Here is a 26,573-nt window from a genome sequence, read left to right on the forward strand (position 1 = left end):
TGTAAACAAATATATAATAATAAAAGTAGTGAAAGGAGGAAATAAATCATTAGTCATTATAGTTTATTTGAATGTGGATGGACAGATAATGACAATTATGTGTACCTTAGTGTTTGTAGGCAGAGGAAAAAATAAAAGGAATGGAACATGTTACAGAGTGCAAATACTTCCTCAAAAGGTAGCATTACTTCTCAAGTACAGTTAACTAGAGTTGTTCAAACTACAGTAAGTAGTAGTAAGTTGGCATGACAACTGCAGCTGTGAGACGGAGTCTCACAGCTTACAGTGTGTACAACAGAACAAAAGTACAGTATTTTGCCACGTACAGAGCAAACAGCTTATGCATGCATGTTTCTGTGTGCCCACTACAGTGGGTTGATCAAGAGGCAGCCTGCATGCCACTTTCATCATGTAGTAGTAACCATAACTTCCTCTTTTGTGACTTGCGATGGTGAGACTTCTCTGTCGGGCAGGAAGTGACAGGAAGTCTCAAGTGATGAGTGTTGAGGCAGTGTATCAACCTTTGGTGGATCACTCCACTGTGAACACTGACTGTGTGCACGACGTTTAGGATTGTTGTTTTTTTGGCTTTGAGCTCGTGCCATCATGGCAAATAAGGGTAAAGGTCTTCGCATTCCTGTTGGCCATATGGTGAGTGGGAAACTAACTCTTTTGTTATGTTTGGCTAGTTTCATCATCAAATAAACTAGATGTGTGGCTGTGGAGGAATGTACTGTATGATGGCTCAGAGTTAGTAAGGTCTGACCGTACGTTTCTTTTTAAAAGACTATGAAAAGTGAATGTTATTGCCTTTTGATGTTATTGGTAAAGATCTAGGAGATTGTTTTAGTTGATGGTTTGTTGATAGATCTAGCAGTACTATTAAAACAGTTATTTAAGTTCTCGACTACAAAATATATGTTTGTCGTGTTTTCAGTGATGCCAGACATCAGGCTCTATGAACACAGCTAGCTTCAACTGAAACAGACCGGCCCTGCTTGAGTGGAACGTTAGCCAGGCTCGTTTGCCAATCTGTTCAGTGTAGACAGCAATGGCCAGGACCTACTGTCTGTGAGAGACTGACTGTTTATGTTGGTTTGGTTCCGATCGAGGTGTGAATATCTACATAGAAGCTCTTCCTGTCACTGCGTATTGTGCACGGTGTATACGTACTAATGGCTCTTCACGAGATGCAACAGACTCTTATACATCCTCCTTACAGAAGGGTTTCCAAAGCTTATGCTTCTTCTGGAACACTGTTCTTATAAGCCTGAAAACAAACACACGGCAGGAAGAATGGAGGAGCCCTTTGTGAATTAGGTTTGTGTTTTGTTTGAGTCACATAAAGGAAGGCAGAGAAACACAGGCCCTACTCTTTCATGAGGATATGGTTGTTGTGAAACAACGCCTGAGTCATTTGAATAGAACTGACGTCTGAAAGCTGTGAATGAACGGTGGCTGTCTAGTGCCACACCCTCTTCCTGTCTGTACCAACAGCGTATCATCCTGTAGACCTACTGTAGACCTACTCTAGCTAAACAAAAAGCATGCAGCTGCTCATCACACTTCCCAATTCAAAACATCAGTTTTGTGTGAGAATGCGCATCTTGAAAGCATTTACCTCAGATCAACATCACATGCTTTTTATATTTTCTGTCTAACAAATTGAGGTTGTTTTTTTGGCAAACACTCACGATATCTCTTCATCTCTCTATTTCAGAGCCAGGCAGTATCAGATGGAGGTATGTGTGAGTGCGTGCGCATCTGCATGCTGTCATATTTCTAAGAACTGAACATGTCTATGCATGACACTTAAAGCCTTGATATCCGTCTCCTGCACTACGATGCTTAGTTTGTGCTGCTGTGTGCGTTTCAGAGCTGAACATGTCTGCTAGAGGCCATGGAGGCAGCAGCTCCAGTCTTCCAGGGTCTCCGGCTGGGGAGGCTGGTCAGTCGAACAATGTTCTGTGTTGGGCTGTCTGCTTTGAAAAGCTACTGGAGGACCCTGCTGGAGTACGCTACTTTACGGTGAGACACACCGCCATAGATGGACGGACTGGGAGATGGACAGGGACCCGAGACGGGCAGAGAGACACACACACCGCTTTTCATTAGAGCACCATTATAAAATAATGACATGATGACATTGATAATCCAATTGGATCGTTGCTTGGATGATGACTCACTTAATGCACTTTATCTGAACAGAGATCTGCCAGTGACCTGTGAAAGAGTGTGTGTGTGTGTTTATAAATACAGTATTTAACCAATAAAGTAGTAACAAGAGAATAACTACACAGTCTCCATTGGAACACAATTGATAACGGTTTTGACTCTGTTTATGATGGGTTTGTTTCTACAGGCCTTTTTGAAGTCTGAGGTCAGTGAAGAGAATATTCTGTTCTGGCAAGCTTGTGAAAAGTTCAAGAAGATTCCGGCTAGCAGTTCAGGCAAGGTATGGTAAAAGTTGATTCATTTTCTATTTGGTGTATCCCTCTATTACTAACTCTACAACAAATACTGCCTGGAGCCTCCCTGGATGCAACAACAAGTAATCCACTCCCCTTTGGCACTGTTTGATGTAAGTGTTTTATGCGACAGCGACTTGGCGGCACATAGCGACAAAAGCATTTTTGGTGTGAGTGCGCCTTTAGGGTTAGCTGTGATAAACTGAACCTATCCCCTCTTGTAATTTACCAACTCACGGGGCGCCCTGGTGGCTCACTGTGTAAGAGCGCATATCCATAATAAATAAGGCTATAAATGAGGCTACAGTCTCTCTGTATAGTGACCTCAGTTCTTATGAGCCAAGGCATTTTCCCTCTCTCCCGTCTCTCTATTCACTGTATCTAACTGAAATAAAAACATAAAAATGCCCCAAAATAAATTTGAAAAAATATATAGAAGCAAGAAAAGAGCCAAACCATGGAGATCTCTGCTTTCATTCATGGATGTAATGCTGCTTAGGCTAAAGCTAGAGAATCCACTCTTCTTTCTGGATTAGATTTTGATATCCCCACAATAAATTATGTGTTTACATAAGGAAATGCAAATAAGTTAAGATTGTATCTTAACTCAATGTCTAATAACTTGGATAACCTCTCCAAATTCTGGGGAACCATTAAGTCTATTAACCCTGCCCCTGCGTCATTGCCCACATAAATCATAATTCCCAGCCTGGTATTTAATGAACATTTAGTTTCTGCAGGGTATGTGTTTGACTGCACACACCTTGATTCCAAGTGTCTTGCTGAGTAATCCTACTGGCTATGGTACTTGAGATTCTGGTATTACTTACATTTCCACGGAAGTCCTTACATTAGTCACTTAAATTTACAGTAATAAAATGAAAGAACGTAATCATTTCAGACTGCTTCTCAGCAACTCTGCTCTTTTGAATAGGCTGTTGGTTTAATATCGATGGCAATCAATTCCATTCATTAGCTGGCTTTCCCCTGACAAAATCGGTTGCACTGGCTGCATAGATGTGTGAGTAGCCATAACCAGATTCAAATAATTTGGTAAGCATAAGGGAACAGAGTCAGTCCTTATTCAATGGGTAAAACCCAACTTCAACTGCCTGACTCCGTTTTCAACGGCCTTACTGAAAGTTCTATAATACATTTGGTGGGACCTACAAGGGGTGAAATTGTGTGTACAGGCTATAGGGTATGTCAGCCTGAACTAAATCAATATACTGAAAACTGGCTATTTATAGTTAAGTATAATAGAACTGGTACTTGTTTGTGAAACCGAAAACAGAAATAGTTTGTCATGCTGTCATATTTGAGCTAAATTATTCACTTAAGTTTATGCAGGGTGTTTGTGACTGTGTTCTTGTTTGCAGTTAAAAGAAGAGTCTGCCTCTGTCTATAACACCTACCTGTCTGACAGCGCTCCATACTCGGTCAACATTGATGATACAGCCCGAATAGAGAAGCAAGACCTCCATCAACCCACACCTCACATGTTTGACAAGGCCCAGACACAGGTCTGACATACGCACGCACACACACACCTGAAACCATTATCATAATTTCTTACACAACACTTTCAGGGCACTTTTTTTCAGTTGAAAATGCATCGTTTGTCCTCACTGCTCTGTTGTGCTGTGCCTGTCAGGTGTTCAAGCTGATGAAAATGGACAGCTACAGACGCTTTGTACGCTCTCCTCTCTACCAGAGCTGCACCGTGGCCAGTGTGGGGAGCAAGCCTCTTCCAACGCTCAATTCTAAACCAAACTCCAAGGGATCCTTGGAGGAAATGTTCCCTGTGAGTGTGTGTGTTTTGATTGAATATTTTATAATGACTAGAGTACTAGTTAAAAAAAGACGCCAAATGGATGATACCAGAGGCTTGTTTCTATTGTGGTCCATTAAACATTCAACACTCAAAACTGCTGGACAAAACGATATAAAATGACAAAATATACAGTTTTAAGCAATTGATGATAATAACATAGAAAGGAGGTGGGGGGTCAGGTACTGTATACGACTCATGGGAGATGCCACTCACAAGAGACATACAGTACTGTAGCAAAGCGCTGGGGGAGTGTAAGTATTTCGCCAAGTAGGCTACTTGGGAACGGCTCCTTTAGTATCTTGAAAAGCAAGCACATAGAGAGCTTTGAAACTTTCCCCCCTGAGCCAGCCTAGACTGCAAGTTAAGTTGAGCAGCAATCTCACAGACTGTGTGTATTTGAGAGGGAAAGAGAGAGGCCAGGGCATTATGCAAAGCCAAGGTGCAGCTTTGCATCTAAACATGGCGTTGAATGATAATCATATCAGTTCTATTCTAACGGCTTGGTTTCACTTTCTCCAACAGAATGGTCCAGTTGGAAAGAGCACAGGGGGGAGAGAACTTCAGAAGAGAGGATCCTTGGGGGGTAAGCGACAATCCAGTTTATAATGAATTATGGTTCACTTGTAAGGTCCTGTTGTTATTTACTGGGTTTCTTCCCCATGTAGCCATAGACGTGTCCCAACTACAGCTCTCTGTGAGCAGAAAAGATTCACAGATGCCACTTAAGTCAGTCAGCAATGTGGAACTTGGCTCCCTCTACAGGCAAATACAGGTCAGTACACCTCAAGGGCTGAGTGACTAAAAGCTATGCTTTTTACAACTGAATGATTGATTACTGATTTGAAGTTGGGTGCTGCTCAATATGAAGTAAGAGGTGACGGCTTTTGGGAGAGATTTAATTTAAATTTATAATGTACTTTTTTCTATATTTCCACTAATCAAGCTTCCTACCTCCTTATATCCATCTGCCTGAATCAGAATGGCCGTTCGAGTCCTTGTTCCCCAGAGCAGGGGGGTGGGAGTCATCCCGGGCTGGAGGGGGGCTACTGCTGCGTCTACCTGCCCGACGGCAGTGCCTCGCTGGCTCCCACGCGTCCCGGCCTGCTCCTCAGAGACATGCTGGCCAGCTTGTGTGAGAAGAGAGGTTTCCCACTCAAAGATGTCAGCATCTACCTCCGTGGCAAAGACAAGGTGAGCACTTTCTGTCAGCCCCGGCTTCAGTTTAGTCCACAAATGGTGACGCCTACAATATACACAGATACACACTATAAAATAGCAGATCTACAACCTCACTATGCACGACGCTGTTGTACGTCAAAGTATAAATCGGGGGGGAGGGTGAAAGTCTAAGGCCCAGTCCACACCAGCGCATCGTGATGCAACAAAACTGTTGCAGAGATCAGTTGCAGCATTCTGCAATACCCTGTTGCAGGTTGCTGCATACCGACTCATTGCGTCGCATGTGATTCAACAAAAAGTTGCAAGGCATTTGTGATCACACAAAAATGTTACTCACAACTCGACTATCTCTGCCTCTCGCCTTGATGTGTCTGTCACCGTGTGTCTGTTAGGGATGGCCAGTCTACTGTTTATATCCTATATCCTGAAGGGACTGTGACAATACAGTTGCTGTGGAAATGGTCAATCTGTCGCAGCCCGCCACCTTTGTGTGGACTGTTGCAAACCACAGTTTTAGGATTCTGTTGCAAGTGGTTGCAAGTCATTGCAACGTATTTGCATTGCAAATCTTTGGTCTGGACTGGGCTTTAGACACTGGAGTCTTGGCCAGGGTGTTTTAGGGACAGACAACCTGTGTTAGCTGATCTGAGTGGAAAGGGGTGTGGAGGTAGATGGTCCTGAAGTTGTACTGTAGGTTGTCACCATTAAAAAAACCAAAAACAACATTAGATAGGCCTACCCTAAAACATCGGTTCCCAACCTTCTCTGGATCAGGGCCCACTTGAACATTTTGAAAGCGTTCGCGGCCCACCCATCTGGCCATCTTACACGGCATCTGATCGGATGCCGTATAAAATGGTCAGATGGATGGGCCATGTGCAACCTTGAACACATTATTCAAGGTTGTAAAGAATGTAAAAAAACATTTTTTTTAAATTAATATTATAGTATTCAAATCTTCGAGTTTTGCCAATTATTTGAGGGCCCTCTTGCAATATCCTCACAGCCCATCAGGTTGACCTGGCTGTCCTAAGAATTCTGTGCTCTCTCTGCAGCATCCCCTATCCTTGGATCAGGACTGTTCAGTGGTGCGAGACAAGGAAGTTGACCTGGAGCTGAGGGTCAAAATTGCGTGAGTCAACCGCAGCACTTCTTCTTCTGTTCTTTCCTCACTCACTACAACAGGATCCCACTGGTGTAGGCCTAGTGCAGCTAAACACTATCTCACCATTCTGGAGAGAATCCCTTGTGTTAACCCTGAATCTACAGTATGGTGAGCTCAGTGGAGAATGTTATGCTATTCCCACTGAAATATTATGCGAACCAGGGCGTGATCGTTTTCATTGGCTATGCTGTCCTTTGGCTGGGAGTAAGTGACGTGCGCCCGCTTTCTTCTAGTCCAGTTTACATTACATAGCTAGCCTGCTTAATGTTTGCTAGCCTAATGATGTGCACATCATTGTCAAATTGTCATGTATTATGTGCAGTTTCAAAACCAATGACAACGTATCTGTCCACCATGGCTTACCAACTTATACAGGGTGGTTGTCGAAGAGGCTCCTGTTGGAGTGGCTGCCTTGGTGATGTAGAAATGACAGCGATAGGAGGCATTTGTGTGCAGAATCTTTTAGTGGGACTGCATGGCCTACACACGTCAGATACACTGACAATTGACTGCCTGAAAGCGATTCTGTTCCCTGGCTGCAGATCCTTTGACTTACGTACATCCTACTGCTGCTTAAAGGAACACTCCAACTTTATTTATCCATATATCAGTCCTTATTAATGCTCACTCTAAGATGGTACCATTGCTGTACACTCCCTCTGTGTCTCAGAGGTAGGCTGTAGAAAGCTTGAAAATGAACTTGCTGATGACATTTTCAGTGGGTATTTCAAACGAGATGTTTTTTCTTTTTATTGATGCATCTTTTATTTGCATGATAAATGAAATGCATGTCTGATAATGTTAACTGTTGCTGTGTTAAAAGAAGATAACATATAATGTAGTATTTTGTCAAATCTATTTACACAAAGAAGTTGCCTACAGAACAACAAAATAAAGTTTAGTGTTAAACGTGTAATTAAACAAGACCAGGAGACCTGGTTCTGCCAGACCCAAAATTAAGTCCTAGTATGTAACACACCTACAAACCACTTTATAACTGAAGTTCATGATGTCATGAATAGTTCGTGACGAAAGGGGACGTCACAAACTTTTTTTTGGCTGGGGCCGGAGGACAAATGGCCCCTGCCCATGTATGGACGAAACAGGTACAAAGTCTCATGTAAGCCCAACCCCTTGGGTCTGGCAAAAACTAGTCAATAATAGAAGTGGAGGTATGATTTTAAGTGTAGATGAATGCAAACCATAAGAACAACACTCACAGCTGTATATGTAGCAGTTTAACTGCGGGAATATCCTCTCTGGCCCAACCAGTCAGAATTTGTTTGCTTCACAGAACCAGAACCAATGTGTAGTTGAGGTTTTAGAGGTCTGCATGTCAGCGAGCAACCTTATTTCCCAGAAAACCCTTCTCTGCATTGCTATGCACATCATCGCAGATATGCTGATGCAGAACCAGCCTCCACTTCCTATTGTATGAGAAGTGTGTGTGTGTGTGTGTGTGTGTGTGTGTTTCAGGGTGGAGGTGTTGTTCACTGGGAAGACGGTGGTTGTTTTGGTGAAGTCCAGTAAAAAACTACAAGATGTTCTCTCTGGGGTGCTCCAGAAACACCAGCTCAAACCACAGGATGCCATCGTCACCGTGGTGAGCACTGGTCAACTGTGTGTGTGTGTGTGTGTGTGTGAGATTGTGTCGACGTGTATTGTACATACAATATGTGATTCATATGTGGGTAGAGCATCTGCATTCTGCATGGTAGCAAACTAGGGTTGCACCGATATGGACATTCTTAGCCGATACCGATGTTTAAAATAACAATTTAGCAGAGACCGATATTTGAATGTCAATATCAACTTTATTTGCAGATGCCAATATTTACTGATGCCTTTTTATTTCCTGTGATTTCAGGCTGGGTCTCCTGATCCCATTAACATGTGCACCAATGTGTTCAAACTGGCCAATAAGAAGCTCCAACTAGACAAGATCAAAGGTGACTATACTATACCTGTACATTAATTCACACTGCAGCATTAGACCATTAAACAGTGATGCAAGCTCCAGATTGTTCAAGTTTTCTGTATCCTGGATCAACACGACCCGGTTTATTTATGTCCGTATCTATCCCTCCACCCTTTCTTTTCGTTCTGCATGCTCTTGGAGTCTGAGCATATTAACTTGTTGAGTGCTGCTGTGTCACCTCAAACTAATTTTCTCTGTATGATATGAATAGGTAAAGATTCAAGCAGTTCCAGACTTACTGGACACAATGCAACCACTCAGGTAAGCTTTTGCTCATAGAGGCTACGACCACAGCTTAGGCAACTTGATATTACTTGATAGACTATTGGGGTAGAACGGAATAGACTGGAGAACTGATCAGTGGATAATAGATTAGTTTGGAAAAACTCATGTTGCTCTAGGACTTGAGGTTAGCTGGGTGGATGGATGGATGGTTGGTTGGTTATCCCCCAGATAATTAAAACTTTGAAAATGAATTCTATGACTCTAAACCACCAAAACGGATCTATGAACGCAATGCAGTATCTACCTTCTGTTATGCACATACATATGTGTTCTGTATTCTGCCTTTGTGCCAGGAACGGGGATCGGCTACTGGAGGTGCGGAGATCCAGTCATACCCGGAGTCTGGCAGTGCCAAGAACCAGCCCAAGCCCAGTAAGAACGACATGGATGGTAGGCCCCGCCCCCCCCCCCCAGCAATATCCAGTCAGAATGTTGATCTAGTTGCCATCCTTTCTTTAACCACTTAAACCCTAAATACCTGGTTGACCAGGGTCCCCCAGGTTTCTATGCTTGGCCCTCTCCTTTTTCCCCTTTACACCAAATCCCTTCGCCGAAAATAACCGATCTACAAGCTCACAACTTGAAGCTTACAACGCCCTGAGAGCATTGTGTTGTGAGCTTGTAGATCTACTATTTTCGCTGAATGTTGGCCCATTGTCACAGACTATTATGGCATGCCCAGAATAGGGACGCTAGGGTTCATGTGGTTAACTTTCTAGATCTGATTGCTGGGGGGCAGGTCAAAACTAAGATGGGTTCCTGTGTTGATCTTTGTGGGCTGACTGGATTGGGGATACATCTTAGGTTCCCTTCCAACCTGAATTGTGCCGGTAGCCGTTGGCAACATAATCGAAACATGCGCATATGAATTTCTCCCCGTCTTTCACAGGGAGACAGTGTACTTTTTTTTTTTTTGGGAGACCTGTAAATACAAAGCTCCTTATGCAAAGGAAATCACAAAAGAGGCATCTGGCAAAAGATAAAAAGACAGCACAATTTAGCCAGCTCGAGATGTGGAGATGTCTGATTATCTGGCCAGGCCTTATGCCAAATTCTGCATGCCTGCAAATCTATGCATCTCACGGTTGCACCTCACGTGTGGAAGTTTTAGAACCACCACAAACGGACACAGACTGTTTGCACTTCTCCTATCCACCCTTCTGTGAGCTGTAGTCTCAGGCACCCTGCAGATCCTACTCTGAGGAGCCAATAGCCTGACTGGACGATTGATCTACAATTGCTAAGTAAGATGATTTTTTAGGCCAACAGAGGTTGGACTAAACTTCCAAAAATAAATGACCCAAAAATGGGTAATTTATGTCTTGCTTTTACTCCACATATTGAAAGCAGTGTAGACTTTAGAATGCTTTTATGCCATGGATGTCTAACCAGTCAATAATTTTAAGTACTTTCAATACCGTATTAGTTTAGAACACTGTTAGAAAAATAATGATTTGACTTGCGTTGAAGGCCGTTTCTCTTTCTGTCAGGGCTACTTGAGATGTTGACTAAAGCACAGTTCAGGGCTGATGATCAACGTGGTCTTCTGACACCTGAACACCTGAAGATGCCTTTGTTCCTTCAGCTGCCCTCAGATGAGGACCGGGTGGATCCAGAGGGAGATGGATCCATTAGCAGAAGCTCAACGCACACTACAGAGGAAGTAGATGGCGGCATCAAGTGTGCTTCAAGTTCAGCTGGAGGAGCAAGCGCTGATTCTAAAGACTTAAAGGAAACAACACTTTGAATGTGACACTGTGTGCAAGCTGTGTGAGATCAGGTAGGCTATTCCAGCCCGTTTAAAGATGTTCTCAAAAACTAGGGCAAACTCGAGATGTTTCCAACATGGCCTTAGTGGACCATAATTAATGTATCACTTTTTACTTTATTTGTGAATGTCTATAAATAAGCTCAAAATCAGTGGACAGCTGCTGTCACTGGTACTAATGTGTTGTAATCATCGAGCAGTGTTATGTGGTTAAGTGTTTCATTTCAAAACACTACGCATCCACTGTGGAACATTGTTAAATATTCCAAAACTGGATATGATATTTATCATCCATTAGAATACAGAATATTATGAAGTAAGATTGAAAAACAAGGAACCAGAACATGAATTATTTGAAAGTATTACCAAGCATGACTATATGATCTGGGTCATCTGTTTTTAATAGTAGATTTGTTTTTTTAATTAAACTCTTCATGTTATTAAAACACAACACCATAGAAATAGCTTTTGGTGTCCTTTGGAAAACACAATTATTGTACATCTTGAGTTTTAATCTATGCATAAATGTTAGGGTACAGCATTGTTTCCATTTGATGTGACACCTCATGTCACAACGTAGCCATTATTTACTCTCTAAGCTGAGGTTAGCCTACAGTGAGTGTTGAATGACCAAAAGGGGGTCTTTTCTGTTTTGACATTTGAAGTGTGTTGCACGGTTGACTTTTGAACATTTTACTGTAATTATGTGGTTGTTGATATTTAAAGTGTTTGTTGTACTTTATTCTTAATGGTATATCTATGGTAATTATTTGATTACACGTTTGTTGTGTTGGCACTTTGACAAGCCCTTAGTAATTGGTCATGTCCTCTTCCTGTCCCCTCAGGCTGAATCTCAGGGTACAACTATACAGTATTATTAGTAACATGGCATCAGAGGTAACGGAACATGAATGTATGCCACATAGTGTACAGTGTGCAGAATTAAATAATGTTTTATGATCAAACAATCCTTGTATGTCAAGTTTGTGCAATCAGATTACTGTTTTATTTTTCTTCTTATTGAGCCTTGATAATATGACTAAGTCGTGTTTAGGGCTGCAAGAATCCATTTTCTTAGCGATTATTCTACTGAATACTTTTTGATTAATCAAATCATTAAGAACTGTGGGGTTTTGGGTTTATATATTAACAGATCGGCATGAGAAAAAATTGAAATACCAAATCAATTAGACTGATTATCCAATTATAACTTAAGCCCTGTTTTGTACTTGTCATACAATGATGTCACACAAAATTAGCAAATGGCTATTCTACAAGCTCATAACGTGGCTATGTTGGCTATTTTTGCTATTGTATTTAAAACTATAAATTAAAAAAGAGCCTTTTTTGTTTAATTGTATTGAAATCATTTATTTTTGAATAATCAATTAAGTTCATTGTTTGTTTAAAGGTGCACTGCACCCAAAATGATGATTTTTGAGTTTCTAGTTTTTGAAGCTTAAATCCTGGTGGTTTTTAGCACTCTTGCTTTTCTCTAAAGCATTAATATGGGTTTTTACGTCTTAATTGGCCTTAAGACCATCCCCTCTGTGAAAGCAGGTGTGGCACGTGACATGAAATTCAGGTACTGCGTTGGCGTCATCAGGGACACGCCAATCACATTCTCTTCCAAGGCTCTGATAAACATCTGACGTAACTGCAATGTTCTGCATAATTCATGACCGTACTCATCCTTGACCAGTTTGATCCTTGATCATAAAAATTAATATAGGACCACAGAGCTGTGACTCAGCTTACGAGAACTATACTGTAGCTGTGACTCATCTGCTGCTGCCTGTGACTCATCGGCTGCCAGCCACTTGCTCATTCTCCTACATCTTCTTCCCAGTCCATAAGATGATGTCATGTAATGATGTCATTTTCGCACAGTGACGACGGGTGTTGGCTCAGTGCTGTTCTGTCACAGGTTACCCAGCCAATGACGTGCCTTGTCGCCAGAAGGTGCTTTTGGAATGAAATCCGTAGCAGACCCACTTAAGACCATACATATACATGTATTATACATTAAACACCAATCTACAGTATCACTAGCACTATGCTTTGCACACATCTTTTGCAATTATGACATCACATGGCATTAGGAATACAAAGCTATTACTACTAATCACACCCCCAGCCTCTCTTAGTGGACACAGAAGCAGACACCGCTATGATTGGTCAGAACTGGCACAGTGGCACACCTGGTGTGTGTGTATGTCTGTGTGAGTGCACGCGTGCGCATGTGTGCGTCCAGTCGTGCGTGACCGACGTGTTGGTGCTGAAGCTGTGAATGGGGTGTTCTCTCTCAGTAGCAGTGGAATAGCAGTGCATCCAGTCCTTCACTGAGACAGTCAAAGGGAGCGGAGGGAGGTGAGTGTGCTTTGAATTGATCTCTTTTAATATCTACAATCTGTCATCGCAGCCGTCTGTTTTTACCCATCTTCATTCGCAATCCTTTCCTCGCTCTCCCCATCTTAATGTTTCCTCTGCACTTTGTTATTTCTCATGTAAACCATTACGTGCTATAATTGGATAGTAGTAGTGTAGCTTCAGATGGGTGCCAAGGTGCAATGTTTCCATCTATTTGTTTTATCTAGTGCTTTGAAATATTGAGAGTTCAGGGGTGCACTGTAGTCTATCATGCATTCCTATGGATTATTAATAGGCTTGTATTCGAACTCAATGCTTTGCTAATGGGTGCTCAGAGATACTTGCTATGAGTGTTAACACATCTGAATATTAGATCAATGCTTCCGCTGTGCCTCACAACCCACGAGACATTCCCCTGAAGGACAAAGAGGATGTGCTCTGTGTGTTTAAAATGAGAAGTATTGCAGAGCAGTGCCAGTGCTACACGCACCGGCTCCGAATCAGGTGAGATCCACAGAGCCGAGCAGTGTTTCAGGGGCAGTTAGCGGGGAGACGTGCTGTGTGATGGCTACTGACTGGGGATCAACCATTGGATGAATGGAGGTTTAACCTTAGCGTGGCAGAGCAGACAGCCCGCCATCAGTTACAGGACATAATGTCCTTGCTGCTGTACAGTTTATGAGCAGTATTCATTGCCTGCATGTCCTCTTGTGTGTGGATGTGTTTCCAGAACGGCTTCTAAAAATTCTGTGCCGTATGTGTTCCCTGTCATCACAGACACAGCATGGAAACTGAACTGGCTTTTGAGTTTCTGCTCTGAGTTGGATTTAGATTAGCTGGACATAAAGTATGGAAACACAAAGTGAAACCCTTAAAATATTCAAGATTTTCTTTATTTGTTAAATCTCATACGTACACAAGAGTCAAATTCTTTGGTTTCGGTTCCTCAACATTGTATCAGATATAACAACAAAATAAATAATTACGAATAATGTTTTTTATCATAGCACACTTTGAGGCGCTTTAAGATTATGTGTGCTTGGTTCCTTCCTCTAAAATTTTGAGAAAGGAACCATGCCCACGGAATCTTCTAAACGGTTATTTAGTCTAGATATTATATACATAATGTACGTATGTGTGCAGCATGTGCGCACACACATATAACTAAAATGTTCTCAGCCCACAGGAAAAAGGGACGTTTTCGTCTCATTGTCGTCATCTTTAGATGAGTGTCTGTTGTCATCTGGTGTGGGCTGAGACGATCACAGTCATGACACATTTCCAACAGGTTTGGCAGATGAATGGACCAGTCTGTTCTGCTGGAATAGATGAGGGCAGATAGGAACAGCACATACTGTACAGGTTGGCATTCTTTAAGTCAGGGCCGGATTGGACAACAATACAGGCAAAGAGTCTCACACCCTTGCAGATGCTAGACGAGCAACAGAGATTTAGAGAGGTTTCAGAGCAATGAGCACGTTATCTAATACATTTAGAGTAAAACAAAATGATTTGCATGAATGTTTAGACCTCCAAATGTTGCAATATGTGCTCTTTTTTAAGCACTAGAAAGGGGCGTTGCATATCCCCGCCATGTCGGGTGGACTTAGCCTGGTAAACCACCTGGTCGCGGAATTCAATTTCATTTTCATTAAATCAAATGCAATGCGATTTCCGGGGTGTGGGGGAGGGGTTTACCAGGCTAGGGTGGACTACAAGTAAGTTTGGGGGGGGGGGACACACACAACGTTTCTAAGACGTGCGGTTCAACTTTTCAACTCTATAGAGGCCTGGCTGCGCCGCAACATCTGATTCCATTTTGGAGTTGATTGAATGTTGCGGTCATGGTACAGTATATGGCATTTTTTGTAAAAATAAATAATTAGATAAATAAACAAAAAATAATAAGGATAGCCCCTCTCACTCATTTTGAAGCCAATTACAGGCAGAAAGTATGGAATATCAAAAAGATCATTGTCACATGACTTCTGAGATGTGTACCTAATTTAGTGAAGATGCAATAAATCATGCTAATCATGCTTCTGCAACACACATTTGTCGAATTTGTGGTTCTCTGGTCTAAGTGAAAGTGATTCTGCCTCTGTGTATCGGCCTCATAGAGGTCCTTCAATATGTGATTCAAATTTGGGTATAACGAATGATGCATTCATAATTTTGGCCTTTATTTAAACATTTTTATCGGCCCCTACCACAAACCTTGGAGGCCAAATAAAAAAAATGGGAGTGTAGCGATTTTCTTGTTCTACTGGTTGCATGCTGGGAACGGATGATGTGAGCAACATTACATGTCAACCATGAGGTGCAGGTTCATCCTGACATTTTACACAAAATTGCCTCAGGAAAAACAGGCCTGGCCAGATGTGATCAGGAAATGGAAGGGATATTGGGGTCAACATCTAGTGAAAAGTAGATGCAAATGCTGATGTCCTGCTAGTGGCAGCATTCAGAAAGTCAAAAATACTGCAGTCATCAGCTGCATGAAAAAAAAAAGAAATCCCAAACGCGGCACTCATCATTGCCCTGTATGGTGTCCTTATTCTGTCCCACAGATATCTAGAGACAACGTAGTGTGAATATTCCAACAGATATCATCCATCTCCAGACTCCGTAGCTCTGAATTCCTCCTGTGAAAACCTTCAACTCAGCCATGGAGCAGAAGACGAATGAGGTGAGCAAAGGACTGATATTGAGAAGCTTTTTTTTCAGTCAATCTATCTCTCATGCCTGCTCTCTTGCCAGATGAGGGTTGCTGATTCTGTAACTAGTCAAAGTGTTTCTCAGTTGTTTGTCTGAAATGTGTTCTGCCATAGCGTATCGTCACCATTTTGTACACAAATGCCATTTGGCACCAAAAGGCCAAATGGCATTTTACTTTCTAATGTTGTGGTATAGTTTGAATTTTTGTGCCAGGTCCTACTGTATGCCTCTGAGGTGTTAGTACAGTTTTATAACATGTTTGCTAATTCATTAAATTAATATTGAATGAGTTGGGCTTAAAGAGCTCACAGTACTCTACGTTCTAATTGTCTAATTACATTGATTCTAATATATATACCCATTCTTGTGAATTGGGACAAATCATGTCCCACCAAAACATTTCAAATTATTATTTATTGGCACTATTTGTTTTTAAAGTTTGGTGAAAATATATTCTTGAAGGATTTATATATATGAATTACATAAGATGTATTTCTAACATCTAAACTTGCACTCTGCCAGAAGGCTGGCCCATTACATAGTTTAATAATAAGTAATATTTTCCTGGCATAATTGAAGAAGTGTGTGTGTGTGTGTGTGTGTGTGTGTGTGTGTATGTGGTGTGCGCGTGCATACGCATGGATGCATACATGCATACATGCGTGCGTGCGTGCGTGCATGCAACCTTTTCTGGATCAGGACCCACTTGAAAATCTTGAAAGCATACCATTTATGAAAAAAAAATACCATTTAAAAATATATATATTATTTGCATTAATGTTTTATTATCATTAAAATGTTGGTGTTTTGGCAATTATTTGGGGGACCATACTTGCAAAACCCTCGTGGCCCAAGGTTCCCAAGGTTGAGAACAGCTGGTCTAGAGTGTAAATATGATCTGACGTGTATGTGTGCTTTATAAGGACGTTCTCTCTCTGTCTCTCTCTGTCTCTCACTTCAGGACCCCTCTACCACCTCTCCTCAGAAGCACATGAAGAACAGGTCCAAATCCACAGAGGAGATCCAAGTCCAACAGACCAAGAAGGTGAGACTTGAAGGATGGACCAGGCTCATATATCCTGTTTAATCCCTTGTTCACACTCTTCCATTACTCTTGTGTGTGGCTGGTCCCGGCTAATCCCCTTGTCCTTCACACAGACCATTTGCTCACAGAAATCACTCCCGGGCGGACCAGACATGGAGAAAGTTAAGGTGAGAGGTGTGTGTGTTTGAGAAAGTTAAGGTGAGAGGTTTGTGTGTTGTGTGTGTGTGTGTGTGTGTGTGTGTGTGTTTGTTTGTTCTGCATTTTTAACAAATTAGGCTTCAGCTTTTCAGAAATAAAACTACATGGCTGCCTTTCATGTATACAATATAGATTACACTCAAGGTGATGATGGGGGCAGTTGGGATGAGCCCCTGCAGTGTCACGTACTGTAGGAAGGGTCAAACACCCAATGCCCACTTAATATACTATGATGATGAAATTGTCAGTGAGTCCGGCAGTTATAAGTATTATTATATATCCTTATAAGTCATTAGAAAATGCTTTACAATGTTATGATTCTTGTTGCTATATTTCTGAGTGCCTTTAACTAATGTGATGAGCAGATTGCAATGCATAATAGACATGGGCTATAACAATTTTTTGCACTAAATGATTTTAAACTCTTTGACGAGTGTTTTCTTTTGTGTATTGCAGGAGGGTCCTGAGTGCTGTGACACGCATTCGTCTTCATGTTCCCATGAAGAGCACAAGTGACCCTGAGATGAGAAAACACACAGTCCTCTTTAACAGACCCACAGGGTCGTCACTCGTCAGCCATCCATCAGATCATCTTAAATTAATACTATGTATTGTCTCTGTCGGGGGGGGGGGGGGGACCTCATATGTCCAAAACGGTTACTTTTCACGATTCAAATATTTTTTTGGGAAAAAGAAGCAGATCTACAAGCTTCACACCGCGTTTCGAACTTGCAGATCTGCTACTTTTGAGTGACGCTGTGGTATGATTAAGTAGGGCATTCATTAACGAAAAAACACAAAAAGTTAAAATATGGAGATAAGAGGTTTCTGCCCGACAGGGACGATATGTACTGTACACACACACACACACACACAGACACACACACACACACACACACACGCACACACACACACACACAGAAACTGTGACAATCACACGTCAACAAAGTGACATCCATGATGCGGCTCCTTCATTGTACTGTGAACATTTTGTACATAGAACAAACTGAATGTCTATTAACAATAAAGGAATGCTGTTCAACTACAGTATGTCCTACTTTTTCCTTGAACTCTGTCTCTCTCTGTGTCTCACACACACACACACACACACACACACACACACACACACACACACACACACACACACACACACACACACACACAGTACTGAACTCATGCGTTGTCAAATTATCTGTAGACCTGAGACATACTGTATTGAATAATTATGTGTGTGTGTGTGTGTGTGTGTTGTGTGTGTGTGTGGCAGGAATGGATCGTGACCAAGGTGAAAGACGGGTCATTGTTTTTGTCCTTACATGCTCCCACAGTGTGCACAGCATTAATGGATTGAATCAGTTACTGATTCATTATGTTCAAAATCTCAAGCTTTATGCATAGCTGGGAAATTGTCAGGTATAAAACGAGGTGTTTCTTAACCCTGGCCCTCAGGAACTCTGTTTGGATTTCTGTCTAACCAGCTGGTAAATTTCCTTCATCTGGTGTCCCAGGTGTAAATAATGCCTGATTAGGCACTAGGCAGCTAGAACGCTTACCAGGTGAATGCAATTCGCCTCTAAGTAAGGAGAAAGCCAGCTGTATCACATTATGAGGTGCATGCGTAAAACATACAGGCTACCACTTACATTTAGTTGACCGTATTCCCATGCTATCTATACTAGGCCTCCTCCTATGTTCACTCTATCTTCAAAGAAAATGGACGATATACAAGCTCGCAACACACACCACAGTGGCTGCGGGTACATGGACAGTTTCATTCGGAATGAATACACTTCTATTCGGAATGAATGAATGGATGAATTCATTCAGAATAGAAATGCTCATGTAAACACCTCAATTGGAATAGAATATTCCATTCCAGTCTGACCCCAATGAATTTTCATTCGGGTTAGGAGGGGTGGTATAGACCGTTTGAATCGGGATATACCAATCGGAATTGACCATGTAAACACTTTATTCCGAACGCTCCTCTCTGTTTGGAATACATGCATTACTTTGCGCATGTCCGTGCTTATAGTGCTGTCAGAATTGTCCAAAATTTACCTATCAAATCTCTAATTCGGCCACGGTCGCTCCTGCGGGATAAAATGAATGATTCTATTCTATAGCGTCATTTAATAAGCCATGGTTAAGCCCAGACTTGTCCAGGAGAACGGACGCTCCAAGGATTGCTGGCCTAGGCTACACTTATATGGATCTTTTTCTAAACAGGTATTTTAGTCCTCAGTTTTTAAAAAGAATCCCTGGCCACATGACAAAGATTTTTTTTTTTAATCCCTGTCCACACGTAAACGCAGAAACGCATTGATCAGCTGCAAGTTTCAATTTTAAATCAGATTTTACATTTATTTTATATATGAGGGGCCAAATACGTATACATTTTTAATCACATGTTAAGGCCCAATACTGCAATAGCTGCATTGTTTTAATAGCATACGTGAACAAAAATAAATGAAAACTACATTATTAGGGCGCAGCTGCAGCGAAAACAGATGAGTTTTACTTAATCAATTCATTACATGGGCAGCCGGAACGGTCGTCCCAAAACACTACGCCCCACGCACCTTTTGAGCGGGCCATCCACGGCCGCTCCATGGTCGCTGGATTTTGACCCGGGGCGATTGTGTTTTAGGGCGACAGACTCCGCATTCTCCGTGTGCGCACCGCACGCTACTCGGCGCAGAAAGAGGGTTTTCGTCACAGTGAATGAGTTACAGCATGTTTCAAAGCTTTTTCATAATAATACAAGAAAAACGTGACACTCGGCATAATGAGTAGCTTATACTTTCTACTTAAGTATATTTTGATGCCAATACTTTTGTACTTTTGCCATAAATGAGCGTGCCTTGTTTCATAGACTGTAGTGTTGCTCTCTCTCTCTCTATTATAATGACCATGAGCGGTCCGGTGTTTATGTATTATTATTTATTATTATAATGACCATGCGAATGCGCGATGACGTCATCGTACCTACATGAGAAATGTGACAAATAGTATAGGCTAGCCTACGTTTTACCGTGTCTGGTACCAATACAAAAAAATAAACTGGTCTGAACTTGTAGATCTGCTACTTTTGCATTAAAACGGCGATAACAAAGGAACACAGGCTTGTACCGCATACAACGCTGCCTGGCCAGGAGTCGGTGCGTTGCTTACCGGCCTGTCTACGACCGACAGACCTCCGCCGCGGAGGCACAAGGGGGCTATTCATTGCCTCCTCCCATGCCCACCAGGGGAAGCTCTGCTCCGGGTAGTGGCCCCTGGTCCATGCCCGGGCGTAGGCGGGAACCACTTTGCGCATGTCAAAAGTTATATTCCGAATGAATGCTTTGGTCATGTAAACGAGGAATACTTTTATTCAGGTCCCATGTAAACAGGTGAGTGGATCAGATTCCTCTATTCGGAATGAATTCATTCTGAATGAATACATGATGGTCCATGTACCCGCAGCCAGTGTGGCGCTATTTTCACAGAATTTGCCCCCAGAATAGGGATGCTAGGGTTCAACTGGTTAATATGCTGCAGCCTGTTAATGTGCAGATAATCTCATTGACAGGTAGAAATACTTTGCCGAATCTCAGCGATTGCTCACTCCACTCCAGAATCTCTAGCTGACTGCACAATAATCAGTGGTGGGAAAAGTACTCAAATGTTTTACTTAAGTCAAAGTACCAATACAACATTGTAAAAAATACTGTTACAAGTAAAAGTCTGTAAGTTTTGGTATCAGAATATACTTAAAAGTACCAAAAGTAAAATGTATTCATTATGCAGAATGTCCCATTTTCACAAATTTTTCAAAATGCAGAAAAATCTTCTGAAAATAGTAGATCTACAGTACAAGCTATCGCTACACGTTGTGAGCTTGTAGATCGTCTATTTTCAAATGGCTGAAGTGTATATAGGGCTGAATTGGCTAATGTATGTGTGTTTGTAATAATAATCCAAATCTATACATAACTAGTAACTAAACGTTTTCAAATAATTGTGGTGGAGTAAAAGTACAACATTTGCCCCTCTGAGATGTAGTGGAGTAGTATTAAAAATTGGAAATCCTCGAGTAAAGTAAAAGTACAGTACTTGAGTACATGTACTTAGATACTTTACACCACTGACAATAATGAACATAGTGACAAAGTTCTCTCCCCTCTGGACAGCATTGTCAGCACATTCTCTGTTGGCTGAGAATAATGCTGAAGGGTCAGAACTTCAGCTGGTGTAATTATCAACACTATTAACCTGTTTAGGGAACTACCATTATCCTTTGTCCGATGGGAGGACACTGTGAGAGAGGACAGCCTGGTGTTGTTGTAGTGTGTGTGAAAATGTAACTAAAGTGGGTTATAGGTCAGAGTGGCTTATTGTTGGTTTGCGTCATCCCCTTTTCAGTGGGCTAGACCATTGGTTCTCAAAGTGGGGTCCTTGAGGGAGTTCCAGGGGGTCCCCAGCTAAATGATGGATAGTTAGGAATCAAATGGACCCTTATTTTACAATATAAATGGGGGTCCCAGAGATATAAATGCCACTAAATGGGGGTCCGTCCGTAGCCTTAAAGGGATACTTCACTCTCGGGCCGGGGACACATTTAAAAAAAATATTAAAAATAAATGAAAAAAAGTTATGGAAATTTGAATTTCCATAATAAATTTGAAGCCATGAATTTTCCATAACTTTTTTCATTTATTTTTAATATTTTTTTTAAATGTGTCCCCGGCCCTAAAGTGAAGTATCCCTTTAATGCATGTCAAACTGGGGGTCCTTGAATTAAAATGGTTGAAAATCACTGCCAGAGCCATAAAAATCTTCTCTTATGTGGAGTATATAATACCCATAAGTACAAGTACCTCAAAATTGTACTTAAGTACAGTACTTGAGTAAATTAACTTAATTACTTTCCACCACTGCCATTTCTTTACATTTCCAAAATAAATAAATCTCAGGATGTATGTATACTCCCACCCCCGTCCGCTACAGTTGCCAAACTCTGTGCTGTAAAACTCTAAATGAAGAACCATTACAGTAGCTATGGGGCGGCCATAGCTGAGTGGTTAGTGAGCCCGCCTAGGGAGCCAGAGGCCCTGGTTGCCCCAGGTACGATTCCTTAATTCTTAACCCCTAATTGCTCACAGGCCCTCATTGGAAACAAGCCCGCCAGGACTTTCATGAACGTCCTGTTAAAAGGAATTATCCTTAGCTCTGATGAAAGCCTGACATGGTGATTTCAACACTTGCCAGTAGGTGTCACAATTTTCCTGCACTTGAGAAAACAAATCCACGGTTGAATCGCATGGACCCTATCATCAACACTTCATTATCCATAAACCTGCTGCATGAACAAATATCTCGCATCATGTCATGCATTGAGTGCTGCCCTGAATCCCCTGTGTGTGTGTGTGTGTGTGTGTGTGTGTGTGTGTGTGTGTGTGTGTGTGTGTGTGTGTGTGTGTGTGTGTGTGTGTGTGTGTGTGTGTGATGAAATTAGTGTTATAGGTCACGTTATTAATTAACAGTAAGATCTCCAATGATCGGGCAAGTTAATCAACAAAAATGAAATGCTCTTTTGGACACATAGAAAACAGGTAGCTGGTATATAAGAGTCCAGCTGCTGTAGTCGTCCTTTTGAAACTCATCCATCCTGGGGTTTTCCACATCACCACCCAAGACACAGCAGCCTCAGACTCAAACAAGGTGAGCTCAAATGTAACCAATTATGAAACGGTCTTCCTGTTGTCATGTCATGTGGTAGACCAGGGATTTTCAACTGTTGGTCCGTGGACCACTGGTGGTCCGTGAAGGTAATTTGAATGTGGTCCCTGACCATGCACTAATTAACCACTTAAACCCTCAATACTTGAGAAAATCTGACCTCTGGCTCTGTACTTGTCTGTCTGCTCTTTTTCCCTCTATACCAAACCTCTTCACCGAAAAGAGCTTGATCTACAAGCTCTGAGCTTGTAGATCTGCTATTTTCTGAATGTTCCCACCAGAATAGGGGTGCTATAGGGTTCAAGTGGTTATAAGTCCAGGAAAGTTAAGATTTTCTTTCCTTTTGCAGTAGACAGATAGACATACAGGTATAAAATAATTTGACATACAGGGTTAAGACAGAGGAAGATCAGTGAGCAGGAATGCAAGCGACAGACTGACGGACAAGACACTACTTAGTACTGAGTAGATGCTCTTATCCAGAGCAACTTACACACACATACGGCCTATAAAGTTCTACTTACAACCATGAAAAAAGCAAGCAGGTCTGGACCAAAGTGATGTGTCCTGTCTATCTCTGCTCCATTCAGCACCTGGGACAGCGCACACACACACACGCACACGCACACTGGGAATGCAGAATTTCTTATCTACAGCAGCAGTCTGTGCAGCCTCGCTGAGTAAGGGGCCTGCATACAATACCACATCCAAAGACACATTCGTTCAGCTGCGGTCGAGCTTAGTAACAGCATTTCCGAAAGCCTCACAGCCTGCTGGATAATTTCCACGCAAAATGCTGCATATAGCCACAGTAATTACTGTAATTAAGAATACTGTCATTAAAAGACTCACTACCCTGGCTCTCTGCTTTTAAGAGACACGCCATCCACGTCACTGATCTTTCTTCACACAGCTTATAAAGTGTCACACGAAAAGGAAAAATTGGGACATTTGCAGTGAGAGTGACTTTTGAAGTGAGCTGGATTTCAGCCAATTAACACCATTAAAATCTGACTAGCAGCTTCAGTTGAGAGGATGAGACAGTCAAAAATCTATATGAATGTTGTCTTATTGATTCTGGCAAGATGTTCATTTGCTGGAGCACATCCTGGCATCTGTGCTGAAGCAGTGACATTATTGCATCAAGGACAGCTGCCAATTAATTACAAACGCAGGCTGACTTCGTTCCCTTGTAATTGCTCATTTGTTGGTCTCAGCACCTGGTGAAAGGCTCCATTAGCAGACTACAGACTAGACATTTTGCCCTCTGTGTCTGTTTCCTTAAACTGTAGGTGGTTAATGAATTCATTTATTTTTATATCAATTCTCCCTCTCTCTCTGGTGGTTTTCATTACCTTCTCTTTCTCAGCCACAGTCGACCCACTATGTCGTCTCGATCAATCACAATAGTGTCATCTCGGAGGAGCCTGGTCGTGGACTACAGTGGTAAGGATTTACACTCCACTGCCATCATTCACATAAGGAGCTAGTTTAGTTTAGTTTAGTTTATTTTGATCATCTTCACCAGTATCCATAACATCACATACATCAACATAAACAAACTGTAGTTACAAAGTTAAAGGTGATCAAAAAGGCATAGGCTGAAGCTACAAGCTTGCCTATGCCTATCCTACGTACATAACCTTATGTTTGGCAAAAAGTAGTTGCAATGAACGTAAGTCGACAGTAACCAAGACAAACAAACAAAATAGATCCCATACCCATCAATAAGCGTGTCATATAGATCTATATGGATCCATATATGCTATTATACACTACATAACCATTATTGTTATGCATTATAATAATTATTAATGAGTATTATTACTGTTATAATTGTTACCGTTATCCTCCTCATCATCATTTTAATCATATTATATTCACATCATCCTCATCACCACAACCATTACCACCGAAATTACCATCTCTGCCACCATCGCTATCATCATCATCACCCCCATACTACGTCATAATGTGTTATACTATATCATACTGTATTTAGCCAAAACAATACGTTTTAACAGTTGTTTTGAATTGAGTGACATTATTAGAACGTATAACACAAACATGTGTTGTGTTGTGTTGTGTTGTGTTGTGTTGTGTTGTGTTGTGTTGTCAGGGCTTGTGTTGTCCTCCTCCCAACCCAAGCTACTGATGGAGGAAGACAGGGAGTCTGGGATTGGCTCCACGCTGGACCTAATTGGCAGCTGTGAGGGGGACAACCACCACACCACCCACACCTCCAAAAAAACTCCACCTGCGGATGCAGACATCTCCCTCAAAGAGATAGGTACAAGGAACACATTGTACCTCCATATTTCATTAGAAAAAAAAAGTTTTTCATAAATGAATGCCCTATTTAGCACTATCAGTAATGAAAATAGCTGGTGTATACAAGCTCACTATTTGTTGCATTGTGACGTATTGTAAGCTTGTATCAGCTATTTTTGACCATTTCTTTTTTGCTTGCATGCCTGACATGCCCATAGGCCAGGGACACCGGGATGAATGTCTGTCCATGTTTGTTTTAATACATTTTAACCAACAACAAGAGCGTGTGACTAAATAATGAGGTTATTTGTTCCATTTCCTGAAAAGGGGAGAATGATCTTTTAGGCCAGTGGTTTTCAACCCTTTTCATATCAAGGTCCATTATTTATTCGGCATTTGAGCCACGGACCACCATTTGATGAGATTTATTAGACTCTCAGAACCCAAGATTTAGCATATTTTGTTATCGTTGGATAAGATTTTGTCCACAATTTCATGCTGTACTGATGTTGGTACCATAGGAGAGATAACAGGCAAACGTTGATCAAAATAACAATTATTTAATTAAGTAATGCAGATGTTTAACAATAATTGTACTCTTGAGAGAGTAAAATGAAGCCAAATGGACCTGTAAGGGTCCATTTGGTTTAATTTTACGCTCTCAAAAGTTAAATATCTGTAAGGGTCCATTTGGTTACCAACTCTCCATCATTTCGCTGGGGACCACCTGGAACCCCCTCAAGGACCACTGGTGGTCCCCGGACCACTGGTTGAGAACCCCTGTTCTAGCCAGTGTAATGGGCTACAGGGCTAGTAAGAGACAGTGTTATCCGACTGCAGTACACGCACCACCATCACTTTTCACTCTTACATCTAGGGAGCACACAGTGAAAACATGATCTTCCCTTTGCTTTGAGCAGACAGCTCTGCGGAGACATCAACCGGCTTCGATCCACACCACATCAAGGACCTCTTCATCAATATCTCCAAGGCCCCTCTCCTTCTTCTCCTCCTCTTCCTCTTCGTCTGTTCCTTGGATACTCTGAGTTCTGCCTTCCAGTTAGCAGGAGGTGAGTGGAGTGGACCCTTCAGTTGGTCCATGACGAATGAATGAATCACCGACTATCTATAGCAGTGGTTCTCAACCTGTGGGCTGGGACCCACTGGTGGGCCGTGAGTGTATTGCAAGCGGGCCCCCAAATATTTGGCAAAACATAGGATTTTATTCATAATATCACATTAATTAATAATAATTAATTTGAATAAAATCACTGTATTCTTTCTCGATACCGATAAATAGGAACTCAAAGTTCCATTGATCCAAGTCGCAACACAATCGATTCATTGATCATTAAGTTAATTAAGATGTCAGATGGGTAGGCCACGAGTGGACTCTGATCCAGAAAAGGTTGAGAGCTCTTGACTAATGAATGAATCACTGACTAACTATTAGTGTTCACATTGTCCTGATATGACCCAGTGTGTCAGTTAACTTCAAACAAAACATTGAAAAAAACCTTTTTGTTTTTCATAGACTAATAGGCCTATTAGACTTTTATTATAACAAGAC

The 26,573-nt window shown here is 41.7% G+C and overlaps 2 protein-coding genes across 3 annotated transcripts in view; both read left to right on the top strand.

Annotated features, from left to right (window-relative positions):
- The first annotated feature begins 528 nt into the window (after positions 1-528).
- On the top strand, positions 529-11,655 carry rgs14b (regulator of G protein signaling 14b). 2 transcript variants are annotated; one of them, XM_080416911.1, is made up of 15 exons: positions 529-651; positions 1,721-1,742; positions 1,877-2,028; positions 2,363-2,455; positions 3,848-3,991; positions 4,123-4,272; positions 4,825-4,885; positions 4,968-5,074; positions 5,281-5,493; positions 6,537-6,613; positions 8,123-8,249; positions 8,514-8,595; positions 8,836-8,885; positions 9,203-9,281; positions 10,400-11,655. In XM_080416911.1, the coding sequence occupies exons 1-15, from the start codon at positions 607-609 to the stop codon at positions 10,654-10,656; spliced, it is 1,659 nt and encodes a 552-aa protein (XP_080273037.1). In that variant the 5' UTR covers positions 529-606; the 3' UTR covers positions 10,657-11,655. The 2 variants fall into 2 exon arrangements, with proteins under 2 accessions (XP_080273037.1, XP_080273036.1); XM_080416910.1 differs by having other exon boundaries at positions 9,203-9,299; positions 10,400-11,654.
- A 12,462-nt stretch (positions 11,656-24,117) lies between these two features.
- The window catches only part of slc34a1b (solute carrier family 34 member 1b), a gene marked incomplete at both ends in the record, with an annotated part of 9,462 nt that continues 7,006 nt past the window's right edge, over positions 24,118-26,573 (top strand). Inside the window, 3 exons of the mRNA XM_080415506.1 lie at positions 24,118-24,178; positions 24,852-25,022; positions 25,924-26,073. Coding sequence (XP_080271632.1) covers positions 24,118-24,178; positions 24,852-25,022; positions 25,924-26,073 — 382 coding nt within the window. The remainder of the gene's footprint in view (positions 24,179-24,851; positions 25,023-25,923; positions 26,074-26,573) is intronic.

Source organism: Gymnoscopelus braueri (genome assembly GCF_963280865.1).
Source record: "Gymnoscopelus braueri genome assembly, chromosome: 20".
NCBI classification, from domain to species: domain Eukaryota; kingdom Metazoa; phylum Chordata; class Actinopteri; order Myctophiformes; family Myctophidae; genus Gymnoscopelus; species Gymnoscopelus braueri.